At 38.2% G+C, this 24264-nt stretch overlaps 2 protein-coding genes across 2 annotated transcripts in view; one reads left to right on the plus strand and one right to left on the minus strand.

The window, feature by feature from the left end:
* The window catches only part of CWC27 (CWC27 spliceosome associated cyclophilin), a 228608-nt gene extending 222890 nt beyond the window's left edge, over positions 1-5718 (minus strand). Inside the window, exon 1 of the mRNA XM_060009430.1 lies at positions 5479-5718. Within this exon, the coding sequence (XP_059865413.1) occupies positions 5479-5520 (42 nt within the window). The 5' untranslated portion in view covers positions 5521-5718. The remainder of the gene's footprint in view (positions 1-5478) is intronic.
* A 271-nt stretch (positions 5719-5989) lies between these two features.
* Positions 5990-24264, plus strand: part of SREK1IP1 (SREK1 interacting protein 1) — a 61677-nt gene continuing 43402 nt past the window's right edge. The window contains exons 1-2 of the mRNA XM_060009432.1: positions 5990-6157; positions 16686-16733. Coding sequence (XP_059865415.1) covers positions 6145-6157; positions 16686-16733 — 61 coding nt within the window. The 5' untranslated portion in view covers positions 5990-6144. The remainder of the gene's footprint in view (positions 6158-16685; positions 16734-24264) is intronic.

Consider the following 24264-nt stretch of genomic DNA (forward strand, 5'->3'; position numbering starts at 1 on the left):
ACTAGTAAGGAGATTGAATCAGTAATCAAAAGCTCCCAACAAACAAAAGTACAGGACTAGATGGCTTCACTGATGAATTCTACCAAACATTCAAGAAAGATTTAATACCTACTTGTCTCAAACTCATTTTACAAAGCCAGCATTACCCTGATAACAAAACCAAAGACGCCACAAAAAAAGAAAATTACAGGCCAATATCCTTGACAAACATTATGCAAAAATTCTCAATAAAATATTAGCAAATCAAATGCAACAATACATTAAAAGGATCACACAGGATGATCAAGTGGGATTTATCCCAGGGATGCAACAGTGGCTCAACATCCACAAATCAACCAATGTATTACACCACATTAACAAAATGAAAGATAAAAATCATATGATCATCTCAATAGATGCAGAAAAAGCTTTGGAAAAAATTCAACATCATTTATGATAAAAAGTCTCAACAAAGTGGGTATAGAAGGAATGTACTTCAATGTGATTAATGTGATATATGACAAACCCACAGTTAGTATCATACTCAATGGTGAAAAGCTAAAAGCTTTTCCTCTAAGATCAGGGACAAGACAAGGGTGCCCACTCTACCCACCTTTATTCAACATAGTACCAGTAGTCCTACCCACAGCAATTAGGCAGGACAAAGAAATAAAAGGCATCAAAATTGGAAAGGAAGAAGTAAACTGTCACTATTTGCAGTTGACATGATACTATATAGAAAACCCTAAAGACTCCAGCAAAAAAATGTTAGAACTAATAAATGAATTCAGTTAAACTGCAGGACACAAAATTAATATACAAAAATCTACTGCATTTCTATACAGTAATAATAAACTATCAGAATGAGAAATCAAGAAAAGAATCCCATTTACAACTGCACCAAAAAAAAAAAAACCCTCAAAAACAAAAAACCTAGGAATAAATTTAACCAGGAGGCAAACCATCTTTAAAATATAAGACATAGATGAAAATATAAGACAGAGATGAAAAAACTGAAAAAGACACAAAATAAGTAGAAAGATATTTTGTGCTCATGGATTGAAAGACTATTGTTAAAATGTCCATACTACCCAAAACAATCGATAGATTCAGTGCAATCCCTATCAAAGTTCCAATGGCATTTTTCACAGAACCAGAACAAATAATCCTAAACTTTGTATGGAACCACAAAAGACCCCAAATGGTCAAAGCAATCTTGAGAAAGAATAACAAAGCCAGAGGTACCATGCTCCCTGATTTCAAACTATATTACAATGCTATAGTAATCAAAACAGTATGGTATTGGTATAAAAAGACACATAGATCAATGGAACAGAATAGAAAGCTCAGAAATAAACACACACATACACAGTTAATTAATTTACAACTAAGGAGGTAAGAATACACAATGGGGATACGACAGTCTCTTCAATAAACTAAGCTGGGAAAGCTGGACAGATGCAAGTAAAAGAGTGAAACTGGACCACTATCTTACACCATATATAAAAATAACCTCAAAATGGATTCAAGACTTGAATATAAAACCTGAAACCATAAATATTCTAGAAGAAAAGATAGGCAGTAAGCTCCTTGACACTGGTCTTAGCAATTTTTTTTTTTTGTATCTGATCCAAAGGCAAGGGAAACAAAAGGAAAAATAAACAAATGGGACTACATCAAACTAAAAAGCTTCTGCACAGCAAAGGAAACCATCAATGAAATGAAAATACAACCTACTGAATGGGAGAAGATATTTGCAAATTATATATCTGATAAAGGGTTAATATCCAAAATATAAAAATAACTTATACAACTAAGTAACATAAAAACAACCTGATTAAAAAACGAGTATAAGGATCTGAACAGACATTTTCCCAAAGACATACAGACGGGCAATAGGCACATGAAAAGATGCTCAACACCACTAATCATCAGATAAATGCAAATCAAAACCACAATGAGGTATCACCTCACACCCAATAGAATGGCTATTATTAAAAAGATAAGAAATAGTAAGTGTTGGCAAAGATGTGGAAAAAAGGGAACCCCTGTGTACTGTTGGTGGGAATATAAACTGGTGCAGCTACTATGGAAAACAGTGTGGAGGTTCCTCAGAAAATTAAAAATGAACTACTGTACTAACCAGCAATTCCACTTCTGGGTATTTATCCGAAGAAAATGAAAACACTAACTAGAAAAGATATATGTGCCCCTCTGTTCACTGCAGCATTATTCACAATAGCCAACATATGGAAACAACTTAAGTGTCCATTGATGGATGAATATAAAGAAGATACACACTAGAATACCACTCAGCCATAAAAATGAAAGGAATACTGCCATGTGCCACAACATGGATGGAGCTTGACAGTATTATGCTAAATAAGTCAGACAGAGAAAGACAAATACCACATGATTTCACTTACACATGGACTCTAAAACACAAAACAAACAAAACAAAACAAAACCTAGACTCTTAGATACAGAGAATAGACCAGTGGTTGCCAGAGGAGAGGAGTGGAGGTAGGTGGGAGGTGAGTGGGTAGAATGGGTGAAGGGGATCAAGTGGTACAAACTTCCAGTTAAAAAATAAATAAGACACGGGCATGAAATGTACAGCATGGAGAATACAGTCAATAACGTAGTATTAACTTTATATGCTGACAAGTGGTAACTAGACTTATTGTGGTGACCACTTTGCAATGTATTCAAACGTCAGATCATTATATTGTAACACAAAACTAATATAATAGTGTATGTCACATATACTTCAATTAAAAACAACAGGGATAATAATATCCTCATAGGTTCGTTGTAAGGACAAAATGAGTTATTATACACAGACTGCTTAGAACAGTACCTGACAAATAGTAAATGCTCAAAATATGATAGCTATTATTATTGTAAATATTATTCTTATAAAATTTTTTGACCACAGGAAACTTATTCCCAGTAAAAAGAACGCATATATGGTTGGGCCACCTTGTTTACCAGGTTTTCTTAATCTTTTACGAAGATTAACTACTGAATTAAAAAAAAAGGCACATGGCTCCTCCTTTGGCCATGCATTCCCATTAGCCATAACTACTATGTCAATCATCAGTGGCTCTTTTTCTTAAAGCTTACAAGTAAGACAATACTTTGATAATAAAATGTCTCTTAAGAATAAATATTGGGTTAATATAAAATTTAGATTAAATCATCATAATATGTGGAAATTTCATTTTCAGTAGATAAGAAAATTTCTGTCAAGGGTTACATTTCTGTGCCTCATCCTCAAAGGCCAGAGTTATAACATAACACAGCATATTTACAGACTACTGCCAGGGGTTAACCACCGGTATAATGTGTCAATTACTTCCCAAGTTGACACTATACTCTTTGAAGAGAGAAATTTTGTCCCACATATTTGGAATATCTCTGAATCCTTTCAGTACCTAATGTAGCATTAGACAGTACAGCCACTAAACAAACATTTCATTAAGGAAACTTTTTATTCCATCTGCTTTAAATTCCTTCCAGGCCAAAATTCTTGCCATGCTCTCTATGGTACAAAATTTTGAAGCCTCAATGTCTTCAATCAGTCTTATTATGCTGGAAAAAGTCCCAAACTGGTTTTGAAGGAAAACTTGGGCTATGCCTCATATTCTCCCTCAGCCCAATTCTGTTCAGAAGGACAATATTCACCACAGTTTGCATACATTTATTTGCATGATTATTTCACCACGGTATATTTCACTCAACTTACTCTCTGATAATAGGGACAATGCTGGTTTTTCTTTCCATTGTGTCCCTAAAACCTAGCATAGAGCCTGGCCTATGCTAGGTGCTCAGTAAATATTTGTTGAATGAAAGATTTCTGTTCAGGCATATATCTTTGTTAAAGCTTCTCATCTTTATGACCATGTTGAATCTTCCTCCAGAGTAAACCAACTAAGTCTGCCCTTGACAGTAGAAGTATAACCTCAAACTCACTGATGCTTTGTACTTCTCAGAAGTTAAGAGAAATACAGTATTAATTCATCCACCGATTCATTCAGTACATATTTGAACTGCTGCTACCATGTGTCAAGCACCATTCTAGATGTCTGTCTCTGCCCTCATAATGCTCATTCCATGGGTGAGAGTAGTGGAGGACGATACAACAATAAAAAATAAGTACTGAAAAAGAAAAAAAGTACTGGAGAAAAAACTAAAGAGGTTAAGGAGGCCAGGGAATGTTGAATGCAGGATATGAATGAGGTTTGCTATATTATAGAGAGTTGATAGGAAAGCCCTCTCTGCTAAAATGCCATTTGAGCAGGCTAGAGTATACTACAGAAAGGAACAACAAGTGTGAACTGCCTGCCTAGCAGGATGGGCAATGTATTCCATCTCTACCAGTGTTTATCAACTGGGGGTGATATCACTCTCAAGAAACATTTGGAAGTAAGAAGAGATAGATATTCTGGGTTTTCACAATGATGTAGGGTAGGAGTGAGGAGGGGGAAAAGTGCAAACAGCAGAACTGAAAGAATTGCTCTGCCCAAAATACCCACTAAAATGTTTGCTGGGGGTATCATTTACAGCATTTTTGCTTTTGTTTTCAAACTGCTCTCACTGTATTACAAAATGTAAATAAACAAGATTGCAACATAATTGTATCTGATACAAATTCAGTTTATCCTAATTCACCTCTATGCTTTCATTCTCATTTTATTTTCTCCATTATGCTGGTTCATCATATTTTGTGTGTGATACAGACTAAGTCCCAGTTCAAGAATTCAAGTGATACTTATTCCATTATTGACTGCCTCATACTGCATATAAACACTTTGAATAGGAATTGACATACCTTGACCATCAAAATCAATCAGGAAATTATTCTCTCATTCTAATGTGGGAACATTTTCCATTCCCCACTTTCTCTGACAAAGACCAGCTCAAACGACACTTCATCCATGAAGCCTTTCCCTACTTTCCCAGTTGCTAACTTCTCAGTACTACCAAAGCAATATGCTCCTCTCTCCATTAGAACGCCTACCAAACATGTAAGGTTTTTCTTTACCTGCCTGCCTCTCAAACTAAACCATTAGCTCTTCTAGGGCAACAACTAGGTTTTATCCATCCATCTTTATATCCCCAGCACCTGGTGCCTAGTAGGCATTCAATAAAGGATTGTAGAACAAATGGAGAAAGAGCGATCTCCAAATTAAGCAAAAAAAAAAAAAGGGTCAATTTATAAAATATACTTTGCTTTTTACCTACGACCCTAGAAAACGCCTGCAGAGTTAGGTTGAAGCCAAGTAGGGCCAGGAGGTTGGTAGATGGAGGAATCTCCACTTGAGGACTTTTTCAATTACGTGCTGAGAAGTGCCAGTATATGGCTTTCGATGCAATCCTGTTCAGAGGCAGGGGTAAGGACAAGACTTCTAATCTCTTCCAACCCTAGGACCCCAGAATTCCTTTAACCAGTGAGATATCGCTTTGGGGAGCCCAGGTACCCTAGATGACGCTCACCTTCCCGTTCGTGGGAGGCTCCTGGATGTAAATGTTGCTCATGCTGGTCAGCGCTCAGGACTCTGCTCCTAAGTGGGGATGAGAGCGAACGGTCGATAACTAAAGCTGTCCACCTATCGGTACACGCTTCCTTAAATCGGGAGGTCGTGGAAAGCTGCAACCTGTCAAAATCCCGCAAGGCAGCGACACCAAACGCTCTCTTTTCCTAAAGCTAGCGCCTCACGGATGCTGCCATGTTGCTCCCGGACCCGAGCACCGCTAATCCTGAGAAGGGGGAATTCCAGTAGCCTCCAGGGAATCGAGAAAAAGATTATTAAGCCCCTATAGATTACTTTAATTTGTATTACAATTTTTAAGACAACAATTCGTAAGTCTTGGTGTTGTTTACTTCACTCCACGCGTGTGCAAATCCATTAAACCCCTGGAAGCTGGCAGTAATGGTTCGGACCGAGTGAGTCTACAATACAATTCCCCCAGAAACTAGAGCAGCAGCTACTTGGTTCCGCTAACGCCGGAGACTTTTAGGGCCTTCTCAGACTGTCACCTGAGTGCCGCGGCGCCGGTGGGAGGAAGAAGCCGTCCTAGCTGTGTGTAGTCCTCGCGGCCAGCGGGAAGCGAGCGCCCTCTCGAAAGCCCAGGGGTCCCGAGACTCCTCTTACCAGCGCCATGGCAGTTCCAGGTAAAGACCCAGGGTCTGGGCGAGGGAGGGAGCGGGTAGGGTAGGGTGGAGTGCGCTGGGGTAAGGAGTAGAGCTCAAAGGCGAAGGCGTTAAAATTAGCAGGTTCGCTTGGTTTACGGGAAAAAGTTTACAGTCCAAAAATAAACTCTGACGGAAAGAGAGAAGGAAAGAAACTATCGCCCCCACTCCAGTCAATCTCCCAGGGCACCGGATGCACCACAGGGAAAGTACATATAGGGTGGAGGAGGGGGAGGGGTGTTGCAGACAGACTAGTAACTGTAGGCCTAGGAGGAGGTTGGCCGAGGAAAACTGACCTTTAGTATGGCTTGAAAATAAAATTTAGGTGGCAACACCTGCGAACCCAAGCAGCCAGAGGCATTGTTTGTACTGGAAGGGTCGAAATGGGCGTCTGGGGTTCTACTTCTCTCTCTTCCTTGTTGAATGTAGTTCCTGTGTGGCCTTGGACCGGTCGCTTTGCCCTTCTGGGCCTCAGTTTCTCAATCTGCAAAAGAAGGAGATTTTTTGATTTATGCGTGTGGTTCCTTCCAATACTGATTGCAGGAGATATTTTGAGAAATATACACCACTCCCCCCGGCCCCCCACTCACACAACTTGGAGATTCACAATGCCTATAGTATAAAAAAGATGCTGAGAATTGCTGTGGTTCAGAAGCAACTTTGTTTCCCAGTATTATTTGACCACGTTTGTTCTGTGGCAGCCTTTACTGAACTGTATTTTACAGATAGCTGTTATGGGAAGGTAGTGCTGTTCTACCAACTGCAGTTTTAGGAGGAGCACCGCGGGGGCGGGGGGTGCGCGGTGGGCATTGTAGGAGAGGAAAGATACACTCATTCATACGCATAAGTTTTTATTAAAGGCATACTGCATGCTAGGCTCTGTGCTAGGCACTGGGAATACAGTTGCCTTTCACACTGAACTTACAATTTAGCAGTGAAAAGAAAGTACCAGAAAGTCTGACAAGTGTAAGTCAGGGAAAATACAAACACTTGAGGAGCACATAGTAAGGGCACCTAACAGGAGACTGGAGGGGCCAGAAGGACTTTCCAGAGGATGTGGCATTTAGGATGAGACCTGAAGAATTGTGGGAGGGGGAGTTGTAGCCAGAGGGACTGGATATGTAAAGGAAGAAGAAATGTGTGAGAAGATGAAATGAAAGATGTGCACTATGGATGGAACTAAGAATACAAATGGAAGAGAAGTGAGAAATTAACTAGAGCGATAACAGTAGCTAATATTTACTAAGCATTTACTATGTGTCAGATGTGTCAGACACTGTGTCAAGCATTGTATTTTATCTCATTTAACATTTGCACCCACACTCTGAGTTCAGTGTTACTATTTCTATTCTACAGATGAGGATACTGAGGGACAGAGAAATCAGGTAACTTGACTGAGATAGCTAGGAAGTGACGGGTCACTCTGGCTCCTCTAGACCCCATGTGCTTATCCATTTTGCTGTGTTTTAGTATAACTTACAAGGCAATTTCCAGTTCTTGCAGGATGTTTTAAGCCATGACAAGGAGTTTGGATGTTTTCCTAAGGACCATAGTAAGATATTTAAGGATTTTTAAACATATTCACATTATGGAGAGAGCATTCTGTCTGCCCAGTAGATTGAAGGAGAGCTAGTTTGGAGACAGAGTCGCCAGTTAGGAGTAACTCTGGTAAGCTGTGATGATGCCTCAGGAATGGTCTCATTAGAAAAGGAGAGAAGCAGATAGATTAGAGATATATTTCTGGTGGTAGAATCACTGGGAATCAGCAATATATTCACTGTAGGTGAGTAAGATTGGAAATGAGGTATACCTGGGTTTCACTGTTAGTGGGGCTGGGTGGGGCTATTTACTAATATAGGCAACACCTGAGAAGGAACAGTATTTAGGGGGGATGATGATGACTTCAGTTGGGGCTTGTGTTGAGATGTACTCAAGGAATGGAAATATCTAATAGTAAGAGATAGGAATGGAAATATCTAATAGACACTAAGAGAGAAAATTTGTAGCTTAGGAAGGAAGCCAGAATCAAAGAACAATTTGGTATCATCCACACATGTAATAGGCCATGGGAATGGAAGCCTTTGCTCAGGTGGAGTGCATAGAGTGTGAAGGGAAGGTCTGTGGCTGGAGCCCGGAGAATATCAACATGTAAGGGGCCAGCAGAGGAAGTCCAGTCTGAACAGTAGATTGCCTAGGCATCCTGATAGGCCAAGTCAGCCCTGATGACTTTGGCCACACACTAATGCATCCAGAGTTGACTTGCTGTCACTGTTGGTTTCATTATTTGAGCAAGCATTTTGAGCATCTACAGGGTATAGGTATGTCACAATCTGTGTCCTCATAAAACTTAAGTCTAGTAATGAAAATGTAATGTGCTGCTTAAGAAAGAAGACAAAAGTGATTTTTTTTAAGTCCTTATTGAAATTCCCTTAAACTTAGACTAGTGTTATAGATATGTTAACCTTCTTTCAATTCAAAATAATGCTTCAAAGCGTAATAATCTTAAATTGTGCCATTAAGCTAGATGGTAAGACATAGATAAACTATTTAAACCCAGAAAGAATTGAAATAATAGGCATGACGGCACTGTAAAAGTACAATGCAGGTGCCATTAGAAAATACGGAAAATGTTAAGGTAATTTCTTGGATGATTGATCCAGGCAGTGTATTACAGGAAAATAGGGCTCCATCAGAAATCTTTGGAGATAATCATCAAGAAGGACAAGAATGCTCTTTTATTTTTAGGTATAATGCTCATATGGATCCAGCATGGCATTTTTTGGGTGGCTCTGCTAGTGATTATTACAAGGTATGACTATAAAGTACTGAGGTTGCTTTCCACAAATGATAATCAGCCTCATCTATTTTACGGTCACCTACTTTAGCTGTTTTTCCATAGCAGTGTGTGTAACTATTGTGTAGGTAACACAGTGAAATGTGTACTCTGTTACTTAGAGAAATCATAGGCTTATAGTTGTTATTAAAGAAATGACATTTAAAGACACTGAAACAGTGAAGTTTACTTTCTTTTAAAACTGCTTTTGCCATTCACAGTTGTTGAAATTAGTTCTGACATTCATGTTAATAATTAACCATTTCCAATGAAGAGTTACCTGGCACAAGTGGCAATGTATGTTATTGATGTAGTTGGCAGGAAAACTTTCTCTTTCTCTCTCTCTCTGTCCCTCTGTCTGTCTCTGTCTCTCTCCCTCTCTCTCCCTCCCTCTCTCTCCCTCCCTCCCTCCCTCTCCCTCTCCCTCTCTCTCTCTCTCTCTCTCTCTCTCTCTCTCTCTCCCCCTCCCTCCTTCAGTGAAATCTATATAGCCAAGATAGTGAATTTCCTATAGCCAAATTAACATTACATTTGGCTATCAAAGTGTGTCAAATTCTTAACAGGTTACTATTGCAACTTAGTAATAGAAGGATTCTAAATTATGCTACATCCAAATTCTTTTCACTCCTAAGTTATACTATACACAATTTCTTTTTTCTCTAGTCTATGTGGCACGTTTCTCCTGAAATACTTTTCCTAAGTCATGTACCTGATCCTGTCGTTCCTGGGAGACAGGAACTTAATTCTTGACCCGTATCTGTGAATTTTGTATTTCTTTTCAAGCACCTTAACCTTTCAGAGGCTCAGTTTCCTTGTTTCTATGGTGAAGGAGTTGATGACTAAGCTTTCTTTCGCTTCTAAACTGTTATAATGCCAAAGCTCCCCATCTCTGCAAGAATGAAGTACACACTTCCTAAGCACAGCCGAATCACTCTTGCAGCCCTTTCCTCCCACCACTGCTCTCATGCATTCTGCAGTCTTCTGACCTGGCCAACTATTCTCAGAACCTCTGTGCTTTTCTACCTACACGCTTTTGTTATCACTGTCCCTGCTCTATTGTCCATGTCTACCTGCGGGAAGCTTTCCTGATCTCTCAATGGAAAGTTATGCCAGCCAGTTCTTCCTGCTTACTAATGGAGCTATATGTCTTTAAACTGGCACAGTCTAGCATGCCTTACAGCTGTGGATGCATTAGCCTAGATTACCTAGTATATTGCAAGTTTCCTCTAGTATAGGAACTTTATTCATGTTGACGGTCTCTCTCACATCTATTTCAGAGTTATGCCTGTTATAGGTAAATAATATTTAGAGGGATGATCACTAGAATTGCTGCTGAGCAGAATCTGTTACTAAAGTAAACAGACTAAACTAGACCGCAGTCTTGATTCTGTTTCATTAGATAGTGAATTAAACTTCTCCATGTCTCTTCTTAAACTGGTAATATCTATAGCTTTTTTTCTTCACAGGTTATTTGTATTTTGTGAGGCAAGCAAGTGAAAGCATTTAATACATTTACTTAAATGTTAGCTCTTTCATGCCAGTAGTTTAAAACAAGAAATTCTTTGATTTACTTTTATCTCTTCTTTTGAGGGTCAAATGATTATGAAGGCATTTTTAACTGAAGGTGGGGACATCTGCTCTTTTAAAATGTTTACATCAGGGAACTCATTTAACCTATTTTTTTAGTATGCAGAGAATTTTTTATTTCTGCTGTTCTTTCTGTTTTGCCTTCAGTATAATCTTTGGGGAATCCCAAAGAAAGGATTATATCTATAAATTCTTAATATAAAGCAGTGGAAAAGTTTAAATACATGGCATTTTACTCTGCATTCAACTTTAGCAGAGTACATAGCTATATACATATTATATAGCACCTCTATGGTATAAAATCTGGCCACGATTTGAATTTTAAAAGCAGAAGAAATTGAAGTTATCTTTAAGGGTCACCAAATTATAACTAAAATTATTACTGAGTAACCAAATGTAAAATTTAAAGTTTTACAAAACAAAAGGAATCTAATTTGAATCTAATTGAGTTAAAAATGAAAAGAATGGACAGAGGTGATTACAATTGCTAATTACTTACTACAAAGAAAACTTAGTTACTTAAGCTCTTTACTTTTAAATTTAAATGATTACAGAAAATATTTTAATTATAAAGAAAGCTTTTACAGGCTTCCCTAAAATCTAAAATATACAGCATGAGAGAAATATAATATTAAGTTCCAAGCATCACTGTTAAAGTTCCCAGTGACAAAATTGTTGACTTTGGAAACAGGTGATGTGAAATTTCAAGAGAATAAATTGAGGTCAGTATGATAGCTTGCCATACCTTTCGGGGCCAGTGAACAGCCTAAGGCTACTGTCAGGAACACTCCATCCCTTTGTCTCACGTTTTCTCATTCCTTTTATTTTGTCCCTGCTTTTTCATCTTTTTTAACGTTTCTCTTTTCACTTCCTTCTTTGTCCTACTATTACTTTTTTTTCATTTTATGCTACCTACTAAAGTATAATTCATATATGTGAAAATAAAATGCACAATCACAAATGTAGAGCTTGAAGAATCGTATGTATAATAAAGATTTTGAATATTTCCATCATCCCAGAAAGTTCCCTGTGCTTCCATCATTTCCCCCTTCCCAGCAGTCATTATTTTCATTTCTTTTGCCCTTTTATTCCTTTTCTTTTAGTGCCTGTCATGCCTCAGGTGGACCAGTGACACTGCGGGCACTAGTTTCATAGCTGGCAATTGGGAGCAATAGAAGTTACTGATTCCCAGCTGTTGAAGTATTTTCTTAAATTTATAAGCTCAAAGCAACAAAGACTTTTTGAGGACCCCCTAGCAACTCTACACCAGGCTAGGCACCAAGCTGTATACAAAATGTAGCATGGTCCCAAATCTAGAGAAACTGACATTCTCTAGTCCTTTAAGTTACTGGGAGAGGAAGGACCCCTGCCACTCAAGTTCAACAGAATTCTAGATCAGAGTAAGGCTTTGTTAACATATAACAAATACAATAAATAAAGACCTCTACAATTTGTTCCTAAAACTATCAGTTAATAAAATTTTGTTGAAAATCTGCAATGTAGCTTCTCTGAAGAATTTGCAAGTGCAATCATTGCCTTTTGTCAAAGAATGCTTGCATGACAACACCTTTTCTTAGTGTTGGGGCTAAGGGAAGTTTCTGGGTTTGGTTTTTGAGAAGGCAATTCATTCACGTTTCACATTTTAGAGATACAGAAGGTCTATAGTGACGTGTCTCTCACCCTTTCTTCAGGTAACCAATGTATATATCCTTGCAGAGATTTTTTTCTTTACATATCTCTATTAATATAATCTATATATAATCTATCGTATATGTAAGTGTGTAGGGATATATATATTATATATATAACCTATATTATATGTAACGTGTAGGGATATATATATATATAATTTCCTTTCTTTTATACAAATGGCAACATTCCGTAAATACTGTTCTACAGTTTGCTTTTTTTCTCTTTATATCTTAGAGACCATTGAATATCATTAAATAAAGAACATCCTTATTCTTCTATACCAAAATTGGAGACTAAATTATTTCTACTTTTTTTTACTGTTACAAACAATGGTGCAGTGAATAACTTTGCACATAAGCCTGTATGCATTGGTGCAAGTAAATTGAGTGGATTAATTCCTGGACGTGGAAGTGCTGTATCAAAGGAATATGTACACTGGTAGTTCTGATAGATTTTGTCAGCTTACTTTCCATGGAGATGGTACTCATTTTTACTCCTACGAGCGATACATGTGCGTATGTCCCCCCACACCCTCTTCAACCTTTTCAATTTTTGCTGTTCTGATAAGTGAAAATGGAATCCCAGTTTAGATTTTAATGTACATTTCATTTATTATGAATAAGGCTGAGCATCTTTCTGTATGTTTCAGAGTTGTTTCTATTTCCTTTTCTGTGAACTTTCTGTTCAGTTCCTTTGCGCATTTTTTTCCTATTGGTCATTGATCGCTTTCTTAATGCTTTGGTGGGTTTTATAGAGTAGGGATAATTGCCCTTTGTTGGTGCTATGAGTTGCAAATGTTTTGTCCCAAGTTTTCATGTGTCTTTTGAGTTTGCTTTTAGTGGTCTTTGCCATTCAGATTTTGTTAGGTAGCCAATTTTTTTTTTAATGAGTATATGTGTTCTTTATTAGGATTCTCACAAGAATGAGACACATTAGCACTGTCCTTCTGATGTGATAGAGAATATGTACATCTGACCCACATCATGGCAGGAAATAGGCAGGGGTAAGGGCTCTCAGAGCGGGTACCAAGTGTCCACTGAAGAAATCTCCATTCACCAAAGCAAGGATGTTTCCTTGAATTCCATCATCTCTGCTGTAGCTTCCGGTTCTCCATGACTGGCCCAGAATCCTCCATTCCAGAACCTCTTGCCACACCTTCAAGACCTAGGTCACCTGTCCCATGTCTCACTCACCGAGGCGCCTCTGGAATTTTGTAGCATATCTTTTTGCTATGTTGCTGCCCTGCCACCCTCAGAGGCGTAGGTGGGGGTTGGGGGAAATATATTACCGATATGTAGCCAAATTTGTAAGTTTTTATTTGATGGCTTTTGAATTATAGGTCATGATTATTTAATGGCTTTCGGATTGTAGGAACATTTCGAGGGAGGCAGGGTCTATTAGTCTAGCAAACTTTGAAGAAGAGTGAAACAAAGAACAGCACGGGAACCTAAGATGGGGAAATGGATAACTTGTCAGAGTCAGGGCCTCCCTTATAGTCTTGCTATTCAGTTTGACATGGATCTCGAGTACCATTGTTATCAGCAGAGTTCTTGTTCTAGACAACAGAAACTGACTAGTTAACTTAAACAGAAAAGGAAAGATACCAGGAAGCTCACAGACTCTAAGAAAAGGGTGGATAATAGAGGCTCAGAAAATAAACAAGAGCAAGGGAACCCGTAGCCAAGATCCTGCCCAGGCCTAGACCTGGTTAGGGCTGCTGCTGCCAGTGGCATTACTACCACTAGAAACTGGATCCTGACAGCAGAATGAACTAACTGTCCCCATTTCATTGTCACTTGTCTCACATTTACTGTGTCTGTTGCATCGGATTCAAAGTTCCAGGTAAAAGTATTTAGTTGGCCAGACAGTTGTGAAAATGATAGACAAATGAAGCTTGAAATCTTAATTTAGCCAAAGGCTGGTGAGGAAATAGCTGGTATGAAATTATTTAGAGTTCTTGTTATACTTCCCTTTCATGTAAAAAATTACAACCTTATTAAAGAAGGTGAACTGCTCTGAAAAAGTTTCATATTTTGTTCATTCTAAAAATAGGAGATACTTGAATGATAAGTTTATCGATGGCTTTAGTCAAAGATGAGTTAATTTCTAATACATGCTGAGATGAGATCATTTCGAATCTGTCCACTGTAACATTTTGAGTTTGTTGTAGGAGAGGTAATGGTGCATTTAGCACAGTTTTGTTCAGTATTATTCAGTGTCTGTGGTTTCTGTGGGAACGGACTTAACATTGACCCGGATTCTCTGAGCATCTTTTTCAACGTGCAGTTATTTCATAATGAAAGAGCCTGATTGTATTATTAATCCAGTTTTATACCACAGTTCTGCTACAATGCAGCTTATGTGTTTCTACACTCTGCAATAAAACCCACAAGGTTTATGGAAAAAAAAATGAGGTTGGGGCACAACACTTAAAAACTTCATCAATGTTACATAAAAACTCATAGGAACCTATCTGCATATGTTAATTGGTTAAAAGATACATAAATACTGCAATAAACAGGACACTGTACCTTTTAAAAGACCTGAAGTTGGGCTTCCCTGGTGGCACAGTGGTTGAGAGTCCGCCTGCCGATGCAGGGGACACGGGTTCGTGCCCCGGTCCGGGAAGATCCCACATGCCGCGGAGTGTCTGGGCCTGTGAGCCATGGCCGCTGAGCCTGCGCATCCGCAACGGGAGAGACGACAGCAGTGAGAGGCCCGCGTACCGCAAAAAAAAAAAAAAAGACCTGAAGTTTGCTGTGGAAGAGGAGTTCAGAAGAATTGTAGCTTATGAGTTGTTCTGAAGTAGTGGTAGGAAGGTAATAATACAAAATCAGATGGGAAGTTATAACACCAGATGTGGGTGGGTGCTGCTCACAGCACACGTGGTGAACTGAAGTTGCTAGAAATGTTTGAGATGTGTCCATGTATGTTTTGAGGCTCAGAGCAACTGGATGCAAGTTTCTGTATTCACCTAGTGTATTTCATGGACACTTTGCCCTCAAATTGTTCCCTCTTATATCAGATGCATTGGAACAAATTTATGTTTTTTTAAAAAGCATCGTAGCAGAACGGACTGTATTTTTACTAGAACAACTCAACAATGTATATTTTAGGAGGAAATGACTAATATTTGACTTTATACCATTAAAGAAATGGTTTGAAAATGATCTTTCTTTTAAAATTAAATGTACTACATTTGTACTATATGTACTTTATTATTAAGCTGAGATATCTCCATTTGAAGGACTTAGGAGTTAGATGCCCTTAACTAAGAAATAGAGTAGTACTGTACTGGCCCTCTGATTGGTTAATGGAAGCCCTTATTGGAGGTTAAATTTGGTTTCAACTACATATACGTACAATGGAATATTATTCTGTCATAAAAAGGAATGCCATTCTGGTGTGTGCTACAGTATGGATGAACCTTGAAAACTTTATGCTAGGTAAAATAAGCCAGGCACAAAAGGATAAATATTGTACGGTTCCACTTATATGAGATACCTAGAACAGGCAAATGCATAGACACAGAAAACAGAATAGAGATTACCAGGAGCTAGAGGGAAAGGGGAATGGACAGTTATTGTTTAATGAGCACAGTGACTGTTTGGGATGATAGTGATAAAGTTTTGGAAATAATAGATAGTGGTGATGGTTGTATAACATTGTGAATGTACTTAATAGCATTGAATTGTGCACTTTGAAATGGTTAAGATGGTAAATTTTTATGTTATATGTATGTTATCACAATAAAAAATCAGTTTTATTTCCTCTGTTATTTGTATCTTCAACGTTACCTGTATGTACCACTATTTATACAGAGATACTGTAAATACTTCTAAACACTGATCACACTGAATATGTGACTAGTTTTTTTCTCTTGTCAAAATTTGAGTACTGAATTGAGATGTTTCTTACAATACCTAGCAATTAAAGTATGTTTCTGGAATTTCACCAATTCCTTTAAGAAAGTTAGAATTTTTTTTCTTCTAAGAGTAAGCAGAAAAATATTTGTTAACCTGCATGTTTACGTATATATCTAGTCAGTTAATTATTTTACATTTGAGAGAGAGGCCAGAGTATCCCAGAATTTCTTCTGCAGTGTTATAGAATTCCTGGAATGTTGAAGCTCTTGACTATAGTACAGCATTTCTGTTGAATTAGAGAAAAATATCTTCTTTAAGTATTTGTCATGGAAATAATTTGAATAAATTAGCTTTTCCACTGATTTCTAATAGTTATAATAATTGAGTAGTATTCTAAGCTAGGTCAGAGATGATTTTTTTTTAAGAAATAAATTCTCTAACAAGTGGTTTTCTCAGCTTTTCTATGTGATGAAATGTTTGTTCTTATTACTTATCTATATGTCTCCTAAAATGTTATCCAACTGTATTTCAGGTTGCAACAAGGACAGTGTCCGAGCAGGCTGTAAAAAATGTGGCTATCGTAAGTACATTAAAAAATTGCATTTTGTGCAGTGAATCATTGCCTCTTTGGGCAATATGATTTAGCATCCTGATTTCAGGGCCCTGAGCATTGTCCTTTAGCCCTGTTATTTAGCTCAGGTTTGCAGATAATTCAGAAATTCCTCTGTCAGCACCGAATACTCACTTTTCTTCCCTGCTCTGGACCCAGTGACAGGTGGCTATATATCTGGTGACTAGCAAAAATGTCGTGAAGTACAAGTGGAGTAGTAGATTTAGGAGTCTGGCGAAAGTATATTCCCCAAAAAAGTACATAGATACTTATTCTTTTATTCCTTATCCTTGTAGATACTAGGCAAAGAGGTGAAAGCAATGAAAACTATTTATGAAAGGTTTTCCTGTTTATTGAATTAACTCTTTATAAGGGTGAAATTGGTCCCAGAATTTCTGCTCACTGGTGAAACCTTGATTTAAACAATCAACCTCCATTATGATTAGTGAAATGGAGTGGAAAAGTAAACTTCGGCATGAGCAATTATGTAGTCTAAATTTGAACTTATGTAGTATAAACAAGTATCATTTTCCTAGGTAAATGTAAAAATTCCTAAAGACTTAATAACAGCTCTAACAGTAGCATTACCCTGTTTTCTGAGTTGTTTGGAGAGCATGCAAATGAGCCTGGATTGTTGTTTATACTCCCATTCATAGCAGAGTTATTTTGTAACGAAATAAAGATGCTCTTGTATGGAAAAACAAATTTATTTTTTCAAATCATGTAATAAGAGAGCACTTGGGGCATGAATCTCTATTAGAAGGGCTAAGAATAAAAGCATGCTAGGAGAACCAAGTCACATGCCTTCAAGCAAAGGCTGAAACCTGGCTCAGTTGAAGCATGCTCAACTAGCAAAAGTGGACGTATAAGTCTACATACCCTTCATATAAATAAAAACTCCTGAAGAATGTGCTTGCATGCAAGAAATGAGTGCAATGATGTCTTTTCTGTTTTTTAAATTTGCTTATATTTATTTATGCTTTGTTTATGTTCTTTCAATCCTTGCTAACTTCATTTCTTTATTCAAGACTTAAGATTAGGAGTACATACGTAAGGAGTAAAACCACAAAGAAAAGCAAAGAAGACATACATAAGTGAGGCTAGTGGTTATCTGGGGGAAGTGGGGGACAGCAAGTGGTTTGTGGGGGGAGGGCACACAGAAGATTAATTAGGGTTCTGGTAACAATCTGTTACCTAACCTGAGAGATGGGTATGCAGCTATTTACTTTATTAATTCTCTTTCAACTGTAAATATTCATTGTATATACGCTTCTCTATGTATGATGCACTTAATAATAAAGATTGTTTGAATTTTTACATTAAAAAAAGACTTAAGAAAGTACTATATATATCGATGCTGTATTCACTTCACAATCTAGAATGGATTTCCCAGTCTGTCTACTAATATCAGTTCATCTACTTGGACTCCTTTTAACTTAAGACTTGTAGGAAAGCAATTAAAATCATTTTTTTGGAAATAGAATTCTTGTTGATCTAGTTTCCTCATTGCTACTTTATATTAGACAATAATGGAAACATCTGTAGTAATTATAATTTATTTAGAGAAGCCAAGTAAGCAAATAGTTTTGACTGTCTGTCCAAGTTTAGTGCCTTCTGCTATATTATTCAAATCTTTCTTTTGATTTTGGTGATTAAATTATAAACAATTTCTAATTTGTCTCCTGTGGAGAAATTTAGTAATGTTTCCCTTCTGGGTTAAATTTACGTCTTACAGCTGCTAGAGATGAAAGTCTTCTCAGTGTACACCTCTTTCTAATAGAAACTACATTTTAAAAATTATCTGTTATTTGGAGGCTAGAATCTTTGTGTTGCTTGTAGAGGTAAGTCAAAGGTCAACAAAACCCTTCAAAATGTTTTTAATGCCTAAGAATTTGAATATTTGTCAGTGAGGTACGAAAGAGTATTTTCTCTCTATTATTGTGAAAAGAGTGGTTTAGCTTGTACACTTTTTAAAACTTTAATACTTGATTGAAAAATATTGTCAGTATGTTTCAATAATGGTTATATTGTTTTTTAAAAGTTTCAAATTAAACATGAATGTGTTGCTAGGTTAACATGGATCTCACTTTTTCGTGGCAGAATTTCCTCAGCAAAGTTAGAAGAATGGTCATTTCTATAATGAGTTTTTATTTGAATTTTTTTGAAGTTGGCAACTTCTGAATATTTAAAAGCTACAAGGACGCTAAGCCTTTGTCCATGCAATAAATGTCTCAGATAATTATGACAGTTCTCAGAAAATATGCTAAAATGAGTTTCAATACAGTAGACTCAGTAGTTGAGCATTTGATTACAGCAATAGGAAATAAAAACATTTTATTTAACTTAAAAATGCTAATCTATTGATATAATATACAGTCATGACCTTTTCTTTGCCATGGATCTGCTAATTGGTGTTACACACAATCTTTTGAGTAGAAATCATATTTGAAATGTATTTTCTACTTTTTGTAGTTTGTTTCTTCAAAGATGAGCAAGCAGTTAAGATACTTGTAAAGAAATCTGAGTGCAGAATCCTTCTATCATTAGTTCTCAACTAGAGGTGATACAGGTTCCCTGGAAATCTGTGAAGGTTTTTTTGTTTAGTTGCCCATAACAACTGTCATACCGGAGAAGAGCAGTATGACATTTAGTATGTAGGGTCCAGGAACTATAAATATCCTGCAGTGTCTTGGACAATGAAGAATTGTCTGGCCCAAAATGCCAATGACACCCCCTTTGAGAAAAAAAGATACCTTTTCTCACTGTTTTAGGGTTTTTTTCTCCTATCTTTACAGTCTTCTTACCAAGACCTAATTTGAAAACTGCTTTTTTAAAGCAGTTCGTCTAAATCAAGCCTTTCCAGAAGTACTGCTTTGTTTCATGGAAACAACTACTCTTTTTTTTTCCACATTCATTTTTTTTTTTACTTACATGATATTATATAAACAAACTTTGGAACAATGAATAACAGACTCTTGGTGGAGTAAAATATCAACAGATGAAGTAAAATAGATAGGCATGAGCTGAGGAAAAAATGATCAAGAAGGTACAATGCCAGGAGAAGCAGGACTGGGCAGCATCATATAAGCCAAAGGAGTAAGGGTTTTCAAGGTTGAGGAGAAATGTCAGGTGTAACAGATAAGATCTGTGAGAAATAGATTGAAAAATGTTCACTGGATTTGCCAGGTAGAATGCTTTGCTGACCTTAGCAAGATCAGTTTAAGTAGAGTTGTAGGTCATGAAACAAACTTTGTAGATTCAGGCCTGAATAGTGAGGGATAGGGCCTATGTTATTTCCATTTTTCAAGAAATTTACATGAGGAAAGTAGGGTACTGTCTTAAGGTCCATATGGGGTGCTATAACAAAATAACACAGAACTGCTCACAGTTCTAAAAGCTGGAAGCCCAAGTTCTGGATACCAGCATGGTCGGGTGAAAGCCCTTTTCCAAGTCACAGATTTTTGTTGTATCCTCAGTTGGCGGAAGGGGCTAGGGATCTCTCTGGAGTCTCTTTTAGAAGGCACTAATCCCATTCATGAGGGTACCACCCTCAGAGCCTAATCACCTTCCAAAGGCCCCACCTACTAATACCATCACCTATGGGGGTTAGAATTTCAACATATGAATTTTGGGGGACACAAACATTCATACCATATTGAATAATTCCTAGAAGGGAATATGGGATAAATGGAGGGTTTTATATTTGAAGTATAAAATGTATATATAGACCAAGGGGATATTAGAAGAGATCTTGTAGATATTGGAGACAAGAGAAGATTATGGAAGTTTCTCTTAAGAGGTATGACAAGGATACCTCTTAAGTCTGGAGGAAACTAGGTGAGAAAAATATGGTTGTTTTCAGGTGCAGAGACAAAGTAGAAGGAGATGCTGCCTGTTAATCTTAATTTTCTTTGTAAATTAGGAGGCAGGATCATCCGTTTTGGGAGGAGGCACTGAGTGGGCCAGGGAATGGTCGAAGAATGATTTAAGTCAGGCATTAGTTTGGAAAAGTCATTAAGGGAAATAGGGGAGGAAGTTGACCAAAGACAAATAAAAAATTAAAAAGTTTGTGTTTGTGCTCATGTCCATGAATATGTGATTGTGTTCATGCATTGTTTGGCTGCTCAGGGGTAGGCACGACTCAAAGAAAGGATAGCTTTGACCCAGATTAGTTGTTTTACAGTGAGGTACAGTAGAACAGGAATATGAAAGAGTCAGATGAGGCTTATAAAAGAGTGTTCAGATGGTCAGGAATGATAGACTAAGAGAAAAATGAAGGGATTAAGTGACTGAAGTTTTTAACAAGATTCAGAAACAGATCTGTGCATGGGTGTAAGGGAATAAAGAAGCTAGAAGGATAAAAGGTTATAGTCAAAGTACTATAATATTGGAGTTTAAAATTTCAGACATGAAACGGTTCCAGGTGATGACAAGGAGCCTTGTGTGGCCATGGCATCTAGAATGTCAAGGAGCTGAGAAAAGCCATCCAAAGCCATAGGCTGTCCGTCTAGGCTATGGAAGGTCTTAAGGTAAAGAGCTAGAGTGTGAGTCAGGCTCCAACAATTTTGGTGGATGGGGCTGTTACACAGCAGCAGAGGGCTAGCTGCAGGGGAGCGTAGGGGACTGCTATGTGGAAGCAGTGTTGAGGAGCCTGGAGGATGCTAATAATACAGAGGTAAGCTGTAAGCTGTCTGCAGGAAAGAGCCAAGTATCCCTTAAAAAAAGCAGTAGAGGGGGCATTCTGTGAACAGGTAGCACAGTTTGTTCACCAGGGATTGCAGGTTTCAGAAGCTGTCATAAAAAGATGGGGAGAGAAGGGGGTGATGATTAGTTAAGTCAGAGGAATAGAAAGAGCAATGTGTGGATAAGACTTCAGGGAAGTGATATGAATACAGAGGCCTGCACTTTTGGGTGGGAACCAAAATGATAGGGATGTGAAGTTTCGAGAATTAACTAGGTTTAAGAATTCAGAAGTTTATAATGTAGCTTTCATCATCTCAAAACTCAGGACCTTAGGTAGAGACAAAGCCTGGTAAAAATTAATACTTGTTAGCCTAGTCTGTACACTCTGTAGGCCAAGGAAGAAGTGCATGGGCACCCTAATTATAAAACAAGAGTTTTTTTTTAATGCGTTGACACATTTTTATCTGCACAGTCTAAATGAAACTGTAGGTTTTATTGTTACTGGACACTTAGAGTTGCCCACATAGCCACTCCTTGAGTGAGAACAAGAGAGAATATGCCTTTGCTTTTATTGGTACAACAACTGGTAAGAACCTGGTACTGTGTATTGAATATCTGCTTGGTGCTAGGGTCTGTACTAAGCAGTTTAAAGATATGATTCATTGCATTTCATTCCTAAAACAACCCTGTGAAGTAGGTTTCATAGTCTCCATTTTTATGAACATTCAAAACCATTGGTCTGGCATGTAGGTACAAACCTTAGCTGGCAATTACTAGCTGTGTGACTTTAGGCAGGTTACTTAACCACTCTGTGCTTCAGTTTTGTGTCGGTAAAATGAGATAATTATAGTACTTAGTTCCATAGACTTGTTGTAAAGATTAAATTAGTTAATTCAAGTTTTACATCAATACTTTGCCAAAAATCATTATTATTGATTATTATTGTTACAAATAATTACTGTGACAAATCAGAAAACAGGCTCAAGAGGATTACTCTGTTATTAAATAGGAAAACTGAAAATTGAAATCTGGTTATTAGTAAGACTTCATACTGTGCCGTGGTGCTTTTTTCCCCATTTAAAAAAATTGTGGTAGGAGATTGGTTCAAGATGGCGGAGCAGAAGGACATGCACTCTCTCCCTCTTGCAAGAGCACCAGAATCACAGCTAACTGCTGAACAATCATCAACAGGAAGACACTGGAACTCACCAAACAAGATACCCCACATCCAAAGACAAAGGAGAAGCCACAGTGAGATGGTAGGAGGGGTGCAATCATAATAAAATCAAATCCCATAACTGCTGGGTGGGTAACTCACAAACTGGACTACACTTATATCACAGAAGTCCATGCACTGGACTGAAGGTTCTGAGCCCCACGTCAGGCTTCCCAACCTGGGGGTCTGGCAATGGGAGGAGGAATTCCTAGAGAATCAGACATTGAAGGGTAGCGGGATTTGATTGCAGGACTTCAACAGGTTTGGGGTAAACAGACTCCACTCTTGGAGGGCACATGCAAAGTAGTGTATGCATCAGGACCCAGGGGAAGGAGCAGTGACCCCATAGGAGACTGAACCAGACCTACCTGCTAGTGTTGGAAGGTCTCCTGCAGAAGCAGGGGGTGGCTGTGTCTCATCGTGAGGAGAAGGACACTGGCAGCAGAAGTTCTGGGAAGTACTCCTTGGCATTAGCCCTCCAAGAACCTGGCATTAGCCCCACCAAAGAGCCCAGTAGGCTCCAGTGTTGGGTTGCCTCAGGCCAAACGACCAACAGGGAGGGAACCCAGCCCCACCCATCAGCAGACAAGCAGATTACAGTTTTACTGAGCTCTGCCCACCAGCAGTCCCTCCCATCAGGAAACTTGTAGATAGCCTCATCCACCAGAGGGCAGACAGCAGAAGCAAGAAGAACTACAATCCTGCAGCGTGTGGAACAAAAACCACAGTCACAGAAAGATAGACAAGATGAAAAGGCAGAGAGCTATGTAGCAGATGAAGGAACAAGATAAAACCCCAGAAAAACAACTAAATGAAGTGGAGATAGGCAACCTTCCAGAAAAAGAATTCAGAATAATGATAGTGAAGATGATCCAGGACCTCGGAAAAAGAATGGAGGCAAAGATCGAGAAGAAGCAAGGAATATTTAACAAAGACCTAGAAAATTAAAGAACAAACACCTACAAGAATTAAAGAACAAACAAACAGAGATGAAGAATACAATAACAGAAATGAAAAATACACTAGAAGGAATCAATAGCAGAGTAACTGAGGCAGAAAAACAGATAAGTGACCTGAAAGACAGAATGGTGGAATTCACTGCTATGGAACAGAATAAAGAAAAAAGAATGAAAAGAAAAGAAGACAGCCTAAGAGATCTCTGGGACAACATTAAACGCAACAACATTTGGATTATAGGGGTCCCAGAAGGAGAAGAGAGAGAGAAAGGACCCGAGAAAATATTTGAAGTGATTATAGGTGAAAACTTCCCTAACATGGGAAAGGAAATAGCCACCCAAGTCCAGGAAGCACAGAGAGTCCCAGGAAGGATAAACCAAAGGAGAAACATACCGAGGCACATAGTAATCAAACTGACAAAAATTAAAGACAAAGAAAAACTATTTTTTTGTTTGTTTGTTTTTTTACAGTACGCGGGCCTCTCACTGTTGTGGCCTCTCCCGTTGCAGAGCACAGGCTCCGGACGCACAGGCTCAGCAGCCATGGCTCACGGGCCCAGCCGTCTGCTGCATGTGGGATCTTACTGGACCAGGGCACGAACCCGTGTCCCCTGCATCAGGAGGTGGACTCTCAACCACTGCGCCA

Source organism: Delphinus delphis, chromosome 3, assembly GCF_949987515.2.
Source record: "Delphinus delphis chromosome 3, mDelDel1.2, whole genome shotgun sequence".
NCBI lineage: Eukaryota > Metazoa > Chordata > Mammalia > Artiodactyla > Delphinidae > Delphinus > Delphinus delphis.